The sequence below is a fragment of the Carcharhinus amblyrhynchos genome, chromosome 21 (assembly GCF_965287045.1).
Source record: "Carcharhinus amblyrhynchos chromosome 21, sCarAmb.v2.hapA, whole genome shotgun sequence".
Classification (NCBI taxonomy): Eukaryota; Metazoa; Chordata; class Chondrichthyes; order Carcharhiniformes; family Carcharhinidae; genus Carcharhinus; species Carcharhinus amblyrhynchos.
Window position 1 is genome coordinate 34,134,679 of NC_137344.1, and position 12,800 is coordinate 34,147,478.

At 43.0% G+C, this 12,800-nt stretch overlaps 1 protein-coding gene across 1 annotated transcript in view; it reads left to right on the forward strand.

The window, feature by feature from the left end:
• Positions 1 to 907: 907 nt before the first annotated feature.
• Positions 908 to 12,800, forward strand: part of LOC145356488 (testis-expressed protein 47-like) — a 40,006-nt gene continuing 28,113 nt past the window's right edge. The window contains exons 1-3 of the mRNA XM_080209217.1: positions 908 to 1,027; positions 2,774 to 2,846; positions 10,604 to 10,704. Of these exons, the coding sequence (XP_080065343.1) occupies positions 908 to 1,027; positions 2,774 to 2,846; positions 10,604 to 10,704 (294 nt within the window). The remainder of the gene's footprint in view (positions 1,028 to 2,773; positions 2,847 to 10,603; positions 10,705 to 12,800) is intronic.

A 12,800-nucleotide genomic window follows, 5' to 3' on the forward strand; every position in this document is an offset into this window, starting at 1 on the left:
AGATGTGCTCTTAGGCTGATTTGTGTACCAAATTGACACTATTCTCCCCTGAATCTGGCTACATTAGGGGTTCCACGCGCAGACACGCAGGGCAGGGTAGGTGTAGGAAGATGCGGCGGCGCGGGCTCGTTGGGCCGAAGGGCCTGTTTCCCGTGCTGGGTTGTTCTTTGTTCAATCACTGAATGTATTTAAGACAGAGATAGATAAGTTCTTGATCGGTAAAGGGAACAAAGGTTACAGGAAAAACACGGGAAAATGGGGTAGATAAACTCATTAGCCATGATTGAATGGTAGAGCAGACTCGATGGACCGAATGGCCCAATTCTGCTCCTATATCTTATGCTGTCAGTATTTAGCTGAGTGATGATATGGCTGGGATAATCCAATGGGAGTCAAAATGAGTGACATTTTAACATATTTGAAACTCAACTGAAAGATGAGGTGGAGATGCCAGCATTGGACTGGGGTAAACACAGTAAGAAGTCCGACAAGACCAGGTTAAAATCCAACAGGTTTATTTGGAATCACGAGCTTTCGGAGCACTGCTCCTTCAGGTGAATCAAATAAAAGAGTGAGATTAATTTTAGTCTCTATCCTCTGATTTACTGAAAGAATTCACTGCAGGAAGGGAGTTCAATTCCCTATTATTGTTAAATACTCTGCCAATACTCACAGGAGAGAGGTTCTAGAGAATAGCTGATGCTTTTGGTCTTCGGCAGAGGGGGAAACAAGATGCATAAAATTAAAAATATTCTATGCCCAAAACGTTAACATTTTCGGTGTGATAATATGAACACAATGCATCCTGAAGTTTCCCTTTAATGAACACAACTTGGCGATGATAGAGTGGCGAGTCCTATTCGCTACAGACACAGTTGCCGGGTAACCAACACAAACATTGTTAACCATGGCGTCCAAAACCAAGCGGCGGATACGAAGTTTCCGGGTTGAAATTGACGATATGACCTACGAGACTGGACTCTCGCTGCTAATGCTACTGCAAGCCAAGCGTAGAGAAAAGAGAAAGGTTTGTCCATCCGTCAATACATTTTGCTGCAGTCGGATCATCGATCCGCTTCCAATCACAACATTGTCCTTTTCACGAATTGCAGAATGATCATGCCTTTCGATCACTACACTGGGGCCGGGAATGCAACATTGAATGTAACCCGTTAATTTAAAGCGGCCACACTGGAATCCTGAATTGCACAGAGTGCCCCAACTCTCCTCAGCAAGCCGAGGGGAGTTTGCTATCTAAAACATACACACGTTAGCTTGTTCATCTCCGAGTGACTTTTGCAACAGCTGAAACTAAACCCCACTATTATTTACTATGGTATCTACAAATCGCCAACTCTCCAATTGCACTAAGCATTTAAAACAAAAAAACCCCAGCACCACCCAAATCTTGTGACAATTAAACCCTTGTGAGTGCGAAGGTGAAATTCCAAGTTGGAACTGCACTGAAGAAGGGACCAGCCTGACATCATGTCTAGACCAAAGCTCAACAGTTTAGACTGTGCCATAAATACCACCCCCCCCCCCCCCCACTGATAGGCGATCTTTCTCATCCCCTCTAGTTTTCCAGAATTAAGTGGGAATTTCCTGGATTTCTCAAACCAGCACTGGCCCCCTCCCTCCTGCAAATATTTGATCTGATTTATTATTGTCATTTACAGTGAAAAATATTGTTTTTTGCGCGCTAAACAGATAAAGCATACCGTGCATATAGGAGGAAAGGAGAAAGTGAAAAATGTAGTGTCACAGTCATAGCTAGGGTTTAGGGAAGGATGAGTATTCCCATCGCTGAATCAAACTGCATGCACACAGGCGATTTCCTAGCTTTTCTTTTTAAACGGGGAACAATTTACTGATCTCAGAAATCTTATCTCGTGGTTTACCAGACAATTCCAGACAAAAAGCAACACTTCCCTAAACTCTGGAAAGATTAAATTATGAAGCGTGTACGGTTCACCCATCATCTTATACTTCCCCGATTACAGGGATCAGTTGACTGTGGTGGGTTGTCCTGGGAGGATGGAGGGAGGGAGGGAAGTATTTTGGATAGAATGAAGGCAATGCCCGGGGTTTGGGATCATTTTCCAAGCCCGGGGTTTGGAATCGATGTTAACATTTCAGAGTGACACACGACCCCTCTTGCTAGGGGTGGGGGGAAGTCTGATACAGCCAAACTGGGGGGCGGGGGGCGGGGAAGAAACAAAAGTTAATCCGTTTCCTAAGCAACTGTCTCCTTCTGCCAAAACTATCAACAGAAAATTCAGAATGCCAGAACAGAGAGAGAGAAAAAAGATCTGTTGACAAGGGAATGAATGAAAGGGGGCAGAGAGGAGGCAGAACCCCGGCTTACGCTACCTGGACTACCGACTCTCTGTGTAAACCAAAACAGATATTGTCTTAAGCCGGGTTGTGTGCATAAGGGACTGAGTCTTCACCAGCCACGGGCTTGTGTGTGTGTGTGTGTGGGGAGGGGACCCGAGTTGCAGAATAGGGGCGGATTTGTGTGAGTGTTTACCCAGAGAGGGACAAATCGAATGAAAATGTGCTCAGCGGGGGAAAGTGTTGGAAAAATGAAAGGCTCAAAGGGTTTGGTGGGGAACGGTAGAAACAGCATGTTTCAGCATCTCCTCGAGAAGGGAATAGGTCCAAACGCTAAAGAGGAAATGGTCAGTTTACTTACAACCGCTGGACGAGGTGTCGTTGTTTCTTTATAACGGTGATTGTAACTAGTTTGCCAATTTCTGCCGCCCTATAGAAATCCCTCCTGCACAGACTGATCTTCCTGGCCAGAGTAACCCCCGAGCTGGCTGGCAAAAGGGATCCGGGAGGTAAGAGTCACTTTACTTACAAAAAATAGAGGGAAGGAAAGTGAAAGGAATGTTTGTGAGTGAGAGCTGTGACTGAGTAAAGGAGATAAGTGTAAGAGAACAGTGTGACCTGGAATGCATCTCTGAGGATTTCAGCAGCAATAAAACAGCCACAGAGAATAAAGGACGCGGCCCTTCCAAATACCTCTCAAATAGTTCAGAAAGGCCTTCTACAATGAGTGTTTCCCCAGCGCCAACATGCTGTATTTTCTCTGATTTTAGAATATTTTCACAAAATGCACAGCAAGAATTGGCAATGATTCTAAGGCTGGATATAAATTAAACATCCCTATTGTTACAGCATAAGTAGGTGATCAATGCCTGTGTCTCCCCGCCCCGCCTCCATCCCACATGCCAGAACAGGATCATGAACGGATTGCTTCCATACAGCCATTCCAGCCCAAATCTGAGAAATTTCCATTCTGAACACCATCATCCACAACAATTGGGGATGATGGTGCAGAAGGCAGTGCTGATGAAGCTTAATAAAATACCAAGGTCTATGGTAAGATTTACAATGTCAATGGTGTGGGTGGCATGGTGGCACAATGGTTAGCACTGCTGTCTCAAATGCCAGGGTCCTGGGTTCAATTCTGGCCTTGTGTGGAGTTTGCACATTCTCCCCGTGTCTGTGTGGGTTTCCTCCAGGTGCCCCAATTACCTCCCACAGTTCAAAGATGTACAGGTTAGGTTGATTGGACACATTAAATTGACCCTAGTGTCAGGGGGGTAAGCAGGGTAAAATTTATGGGATTATGGCCTGGGTGGAATTGTGGTTGGTGCAGACTCAATGGGCAGAATGATGTCCTTCTGCACTGTAGGGATTCTAAGATTCTATGACACTATGCACACCATAACTACCAGGTTGTGCACAGTAAGAAATCTCACAACAACAGGTTAATATCCAATCGTGAGCTTTTGGAGTGCGGCTGAGCCGCTTGATGAAGGAGTAGCGCTCAGAAAGCTCATGATTCCAAATAAACCTGTTGGACTTTAACCTGGTGTTGTGAGATTTCTTATTGTGCTCACCCCAGGCCAACACCAGCATCTCCATATCATAACTGGGTTGTGACCAGTCTACCTGACCTAGATCTAACTGTATTTCAAATGGGAATTGAAACATTTTTCTCACTCTGTAACATTGACTGGAGTCCTCACTGTGCATATTGCACTCAGTGGCAGAGCAATGGCACTTGCAATCAGAATGCCAGAAGACTGACCACAAACACCTAGCTATCTCTAAGGTGTGGATTTCCCGATGTCAGCTAAAATTTGGTCCCAACTCAAGGGGATGTCCAGGCCTCCAGCAATGGCATAGTGGCGCATTGCTGACTCACAGCGCCAGGGACCCAGGTTCAATTCCGGCCTTGGGTGATTGTCTTCTGTGTGGAATTTGCACGTTGTCCGTGTGCCTGTTTCCTCCGGGTGCTATGGTTTCCTCCCATACTCCAAAGATGTGTGGGTTAAGCTGATTGGCCGTGTTAAATTGCCCCTTAGAGTCGGGGGATTAGCAAGGTAAATACTTGGGGTTAGATGGATATGGTCTGGGTGGGATTGTTGTTCCTGCAGGCTCAATGGGATGAATAGCCTCCTTCTGCACTGTAGGGATTCTATGAACTGCAATATCCTCAAGCAGGGTAAGTAGCTTGAGGTATTCTTTCTTTAAATTCTTTTATGCGATGATTGTTGTTGGCTGGGCCAGCATTTATTGCCCATCCCTAACTGTCCTTGAGCTGAGTGGCTTGCTAGGCCACTGTAGAGATCGAAAAGAGACATAAAATCATACAATACCTACTGTGCAGAAAAGGCCATTCAGTACATGCAGTATTCCAGTGGTGGCCTAACCAGCATTATATACAGCTGTCCTCATGGTTTTGAAAGGCCAATTCAGCTGAAACTTGCAGCAGTTGTGCCTTCAAACAGCTGCAGGAACTGCTGGAAGAAGGCTATGAAGAGATTTGGTAGAGGCGTTCATGAAGGGGCTGGGTAGAGCCCCTTCATGATGGGGAAAACTGTGCCCCCACAGGTCGATAACGGGAGGGCACAGATTTAAAGTGATTTGCAAAAGAAGCAAACATGATGCAAGAAAAGAACCTTCTCACACAATGAATGGTTCGGATCTGGAATACACTGCCTGGAAGTGTAGTGGAGGTACATTCAATCAAGGCATTCAGGAGGGTATTAGATGATTATTTGAATAGAAACAATGTGCAGGGGTATGGGGAAAAGGCAGGGGAATAGCACAAAGTCATGATCCTTGTTTGGAGATCTGGTGCAGACATGATGGGCCAAATGGCCTCCTTCTGTGCTGTAACAATTCTGTGATTCTGTGAAGGGCTAGATATTGCAGATATCTTTATTTTATTTAAAGCGATGCACAGTTTTCATTTCTGAAAAGACATGGATTTTGTTTGTCGTTAGTGCTACCTTTATAATCAGGAAATTAAGTGTTCAGTTATACTGGGTGCGATCTTACCACCCATTCACGCCACGCTCCCGCTGCAGCAAAGACAGAGAATTTGCTGACAAGCAAAATCTCCATTCTTCCAGCGGGATGGAAAAATCGTGAAACTCAGGCCACAGCCTGCCTGTTCAGGTAGATATATACAAGCTGTAGAACTGTTTGAGTGCAGTACTGAGGAAGTGCTGTATAGTTGGTGGGTGCCCACTTTTAGATGACGTGCTTTTTAGATGGATCTTTTGTCATATTTAGACAATTAACATCACTAAAATAAATTATCTGCCCTGCGTAACATTAGTGTTTTTGAGACGTAGTATACAATTTGACTGCTGCATTTTCTACTTTACAAGTTCAAAAGCATTTTGGGGTATCCTGAAGTCTTGAAAGAATCATAGAATCGCTGCAGTGCAGAAGATGGCCATTTGGCGCACTGAGTCTGCAACGACAACAATCCCACTCATGCCCTATCTCCGAAACTTCACATATTTACCCTGCTAATCCCGCTAACATACACATCCTGGGTAACTAAAGGGCAATTTAGCATGGCCAATTAACCTGACCTGCGCATCTTTGGACTATATAAATGCAAGGCTTTTCTTTCTTTATTCAAAAGCATGGCAAATTCCCTTAGTGATCTCACCAACATTCCTCTATCATTCACTACCAACAAGAACACTTGTTACTCAATTGATAAGACCATAAAATGTGGGAGTAGAAGTAGGCCGTTCAGCCCATCGAGTCTGCTCTGCCATTCAATGAGATCATGACTGATCTGATATGATAATCCTCAACTCCACTCGCCGCCTTATCCCTATAACCCTTGATTCCCTTACTGATTAAAAAGGCCTATCTTGAACATACTTAATGATCCAGCCTCTATAGCCTTCTATCGTAAAGAATTCTACAGATTCACTACCCACTGAGAGAAGAATTCCCTCCTCATCTCTGTCTTAAATGGGTGACTTCTTATTTTAAGATTATGCCTTCTGGTCCTAAACCAAGGGGAAACAATATCTCAGCATCTACTCTGTCAACCGTCCTGAGAATTCTATACATCTCAATTAGGTCTCCTCTCATTCTTCTAAATTCCAATGAGAACAGACCCAATCTATTCAACCTCTCCTCATAAGATTTTCATGGGAATTTACTGTGCATAAATTGGTTGCTGCACTTGGCTTCAGAACAGCAGTAATATCACCTCAAAATGTAGTTGATTGGAACACAATTTGGACCTAAGGATGTGATTAAGGATTGTGCAAACATGAGTTCTCTCTTTATTACCATAGCATCAATGGCAATTAGCTTTGTATGAAAGATCCAAACTGAAGCTGCTTTAGTACTTCTCAGATACTGCAATAACACAGTAGGATGTGAGTTCTTCCTTCTTCCCATTGCATCCTGAGTTGTTTTATCTGGCAATGAATTCAGCACAAAACTTAATTCAAAAATGTTATTATTGTTGCTATTGTTCAACAGATCAAGTTTGCAAAGACCAATAAGTAGAATGTGACTGCAGAATAATAGAATTAAACTAAAAAACAAGACTTGAGTTATGTAAATCTGAATTATGTAAATCTGAATTTATTCCTTGCTAAGGACATATTTATGGCTGATGGCAACAGTCATAAAAATGTTTTATCCATAAACAACAACCTTACACACCCTAAACAAAATTTATCATTTTATTTTTGAAACTGTTGAATTTTTGCCTCTTTAATGGCAGCCTTTGTTTCATTTACTTTGGGAAAAATTTTTTTTTGAAGTTTCACCACCTGTAGCCTTGCCTTTTCCAGGGTGGGACATTCAAAAGAAGGATACATTGCTGTAATGCTTAGTGTGCTATCCCTTCTAAAGACAGAGGGAGGAATGCTCACTTGCTCATCTCTGGTATGGAGGCCTGCCCCAAGTTTCAACATTATCTATTGGAACACAAGAAGGAATTTGGATTGCCAACATTTGTTTTGTGAATGACCGCAATTTTATTCTACTTTCCAACTTGGGATGTCAAGACGAAAGGAGACTGTATCAAATAGGGAATGTGGGAGTAGGGAAATTAAAATTTACAACCACGGTAGATATCATGCCATTGAACAAGTCCATCAAACACTACTTGAAATACAAATAGAAAATGTTGGAATTAACATATTAGGTAATATTCTGTGCAGAGCGAAAGAGTTAATGTTTCTGGTCTTTTGCCAGGACTGTCCAAATAAAAACAGAAAATGCTGTGTCTTTTTTCCACTTTGTGGGGTTAAAGTAAGAAAAGTAATAATGTATTCCTGACAATAAGGAAGCGATCCCGATTCATCTCCTCACTGTGAGGCCCTGCCCCAGGCCACTTGGGGGGCTTTAATGGGCTCCGTTCCCACCGGCGAGGTCATCACCTCTGGTCTCTGTTGCTGGGGACTATATGTGATCCTCGCTGCTGAGGAGCTTGACCGGTGAAGGGGTAAGTACAAGCGAACCTGGACGATACTTAAATTAAGGCATAAATATTGAAATCAGCCTTGGGCTCCTTTTGGGACGGGAACATCGCGAGAGGTGAAAAACTGGGCGTGAACCTGATTTTTCACCTCTCGTCCAATCTTACCAGCTCACCACGCCGATTGACCGGCAGGACGAGCTGGTAAGATCGCCAGCAGGTCACTTTCTGTCCTCTGAGAGGAAACAAATGGTTATAGTTTAGTTATGAGCTATCATTGTTTGTAAGCTGATAAGCCCAGTTGACAATTCTGCTGCTTTTTCTCCTTATAAACAAATAAGAAATTTTACATAAGCTTCAGAATTCTGACTTTCATAGTTAATTTCTGCACTCTCTTTGCTTCTTAATGTATTTTTATAACGTTTTCTTACTGTGTTGCGTTATACTTCCTTATGCATTTTGCAGTTTTGTCTTATAATTTCCACTCCCCTCTCTTGTTACCTCATTCATTTCTCTTCCCTGGTCAGTGGATGCCATTGTCTTTTGGCCAGTCTGAAACTCATTGGAAAGGTAATGAGGGCATGGTAGAAAAGATTACACCAACTTCTTTTTGATTTCCTCCATAAAACTCTCATTTGTTTGCCGATACAGTTTGCAATCACCTACAGGAAGATGTGTAATTGCACACTGTGACAGAGGAGCAAAGCTAACACCAGCTATTTTCCTTCTGAAGAGCCAAGGGCTTGCCAAACACTTTACTTTCCCATGAAGGCAGGACCCCTATAAACAAACACTTGACGTCACCTTGGCCCATTATAAACCCTGTGCAAACAGGACACCTACATCTTGGCACAGCACCAGGATTAGCTGTTCAATGGCACAATTACATTGAAATGCTCAGAAAGGTTGTGCATAGCTGTAGCTGAAAGGTTCAGTTGGAAAACCTGAAGAAGTTAGATTTCTCATTGTCTGCCTGAAATGGGGTTTTACAAAGGAGACCACAGTTTAAAAAGGGGCTGGGATGCTTCCCAAAAAATTCTAAATTCCCAACATGCAGGGAAATGGTGGTAAATCCCACCAGTTTTTCGATGTGATTTCCAAAATGAACCACTGACACTTTGTGCATCGCACAGTGCTTCAGCAGGATTCACTGTGAAAATCAGTGGGGTGGTGGGCCTTTTCGTGCCTGACAGCCAGCAGCATAGTGCTGAGCGGGCCACTGCGCATGCACCAATTTGTCATAGTGGAGATTGGTACATGCGCAGTGCCACCCCATTGCTGGCCTGCAGATCCCTGGCCAGCCCGATCACTGGCCAGTTCTGTAAGCCCCCCATCGCTGGCTTACCAAACCCCTGTATCCCTGATTACTGGCCTCTCAGATCTCCCCAGGCTAATCTCTATACCTCACCACACACTGGCCAGCCGTGATCTCCCTGACTCCCTCCACCCAGGACAGTCCTGAATACCTCGCAATCCTGATGACCATCCCCAATCACCTTCACTCCCTCCCTCCCCTATCGACCCTTTTGCAGACTGGCAGAGGGTGCCTGCCTCAGTGATCACACCCCCCCAATAAGCCCTGCCTCCTTAGAAGTGCCAAAGTGCCCCTTGGTCAGTGCCAGTTTGCCCCTTGGGCAGTGCTAGGGTGTCAGGCTGGCACTGACAGCATTAAAAGGAAGATAAGGCACTCATTTATGATATCAAAATGTAGGCAGTGTTTGTACTATGATCTTGTCTGGCATCTTTTCAAAATAATTTTGACTGTTTCCATCACATAATTCAATTTGCAACAACAATCTGCATTTTTATAGCATCTCTAAAATCCCAAGGCACTTCACATGAACACAAGCAGACAAAAAGTGCACTGAACTGAAGAAAGATAGCTTGGTCAAAGAGAGAGTTTTTAAGAACTGTTTTAATGTTGGAGAGAAGAGGCGGGAGGGAATTGCTGAGGGTCTAGTCAGTTGAAACCAGGGTCACCAGCAGTGACCCAAAGAAAATTGGGAATGCACAACCACCAGAGTTTGAGGTACTCAGAATTCCCAAGGGATTATAGGGTAGATGGAGATTAGGGGATTAGGGCAATGAGACAGAAGGATTTGTAAACAAGGGTGGGAATTTGAAAATCGAGTGAGTTCTGCCATTTTCTCCCTATTTCTACCTCTTGGGCTTCAAGTTAAAACAATTCTGTCCTAATATTCTCATATGTGGCTTGGTGTCAAATTTTGCTTAAGGATCACTCCTTGGCATAATTCAGAGTGCCAAAGGTGCCACATAAAGGCAAGTTGTTGAGCAGGTGATATTGGAAAGGTCTATTCAATCATTTTTCAAATTAACTCAGTTTTCTTGTAGTCCTTGAATCTTTAATTTGGCAATAGATTACTTCTGGCATTGGAAAACTGTCAGTTTTATAAAATACCACTAGCCTCTTGAGGTTTGTAGAATAATTTTTTTCTATTAAAACACATAGAACCATAGAAAAGCTATTGCACAGAAAGAGGCCATTTGGTCCATCTTATCGATGCCATCTTGATGCCCTTTCTAATCCCACATTCCTGCAGCCGGCCCATAGCAATGTAGTTTACAATGCTTGAAATGCATAGAGGAATGTCGGAGGAAATAAATTAATGATATAAATACTTATGTCAGATTAGTTAGATATTGGTAGCTATTACAATTCTTGATTATTTGATAATTGAGTTAATAAGACTGTTGCACCATAAGTCAATATCTATAATTTTGTTTCTGTAAGATTAAATTTACAAATGGAAATGAAAATGCCTTGACATTGATCAGGAAATGAGTAACTTCAGGTTGCATTGTATTATACTGCAGGATACTATGAAGGCTTTTTGCAGAAACTCCAGCGCTCTCATCAAGAAGGGGTCACAGGACTCCTGCTGCTATATCCAAACTATGTTATTCATATACTAGAGGTAAGAGCAACAACTACTGGAAATGGTCAAATTGGTGGGGGGGGAATATTTTACATTGAATTCTTGAGCGTTAGCTTTTGATGAGTTGGTATATGCTCATGTGTCATTAATGCAGAGAAAACTTTGGGGCGGACACAACAAAATAACTTAAATGTGAGAACACGGTGCTCTCACCACACACTTTTATTCAAGGATACTGCTGTATATTCAACAGGGCACGAATGCTTTAAGAGTTGATCCCATGACTTGATGGTGATGTCATTATGGTATTGCCATAGGCTGTTGTTGTACTTTCAGTCCTGGATAGGCTAGAGCTCTCAAAATAAACCTTGTTGTTGTTGGCTTGAATCTACATGTGCAAACCATGTTCTTTATGTTAAAACCCATAACCCCTAAAATAGTTAGGATGTACAGATACCAAATATGTCAATTTGCACAACTGAGCTACAAGAAAGAAGTACAGAGTGTTCTACATTAATTATGCATCTTCTTGGCTGCAATGAAGATGTCCTGTCTCCTGCATGTCTGACTTTTATTGAATTAACTCACCCTGTCTTTTATCTACTTGTATGGTAGCATAAACTGGTGTAGGAACAATAAAACTCCTTTTGACCTGAACTAGCTGTCCATGTCCTTTGAGGGTGTATTTCTTTAATCTATGCAAAGGTGGATCATGTTCACCTTAGACAGGGTGACATTTGGTTTGAACTGTAAATGTGGTTGCTCCAGTCTAAGGCACCTGAATGATCGGGCGGCAAGGTGGCACAACAGTTAGCACTGCTGCTTCACTGTGCCAGGGACCTGGGTTCAATTCTGGCCTCCGGTCTTTGTGGAGTTTGCACCTTCTCCCTGTGACTGCATGGGTTTCCTCTGGGTGCTCCAGTTTCCTCCCACAGTCAAAGCAAAATGTGCGGGTTAGGTGGATTGGCCAAGCTAAATTGCCCCTTGGTGTCAGGGTGATTAGTAGGGTAAATACTTGGGGTTATGGGGATAGGGGCTGAATGGGATTGTTGTTGGAGCAGGCAAAATGGGCCAGGTGGCCTCTTTCTGCACCATAGAGATTCTATGATATTATAGATTCACCAACGTAGAGTTGTGTAACAATAGGAAAACGGTTCTCTCTCAGTCCAATGGGCCATCTTACTAAACCGAAGCTGAACAATCTCTCACGCACCCAACAAGCCAAAAATAAGTTAAAATGTCAGTGAATTCTGTACTTCCTCCTGCATCAAAGCACATTCTGGTTCCAGAAGCAGGTTTTCCATTACTAACACCAGCTAACCTTTTGTACTGAATGAGATGTTATCAATATGCTGTCAATCCATTTCAATTATTTCCATTGTAATTGGTTGTGCTTGGTTGCGAAATTGTCAGACAAAGCAGTACAAAGCAAGTTGTGGGGGTGATAAATAATTTCATAAGCTGACATTTTGAAATGTGTCACCACGGAAATTAATCAGAAGCTGATGAGCGCCCTTAAGTAGGACTTGCTTCAATTCAACTCACCTTTGAATGGAAAGCAGTCAACAAAAAGGCTGGCCTTCAAGATGTCTGATATTTATTAGTGAATCTCTCAACAATATAGCTGAATGTGTTTAATACATCGCACAGTGGTTATTTCAACACTGCTGAAATGGAATGGACTACTTCCACACAGTGAAAATTGTACTCTTTGCGAGCCTTGGCCTATGCTAACAATGGATGTTCTGTTTGGCCAAGCCATGCCAGACTCACTTTCTACTTCAAGAATGGAGGATGCTGGAGAAACTCAATAGGTCTGGCAGTGTCTGGAAAAGGGAAGGCAGAGTTAACATTTTGAGTTCTTTTGGCTCTTTGTCAGGACTGAGAGGGAGAATGTGTTAGATATTGAAGTGTAGCTGTGACAGATTGCAACAAAATGTAGCAAACCTACCTGGTGTGTGTTTAGGGGAAAGTTAAAAAAGTTCATTTATTAGTGACAAGTAAGGTTTATATTAACATTACAGTGAAGTTACTGTGAAATTCCCCTAGTCGCCACACACTTTGGCACCTGTTCGGGTCAATACACCTAGCCAACACATCTTTGGATTGTGGGAGGAAACCGGAGCATCCGGATG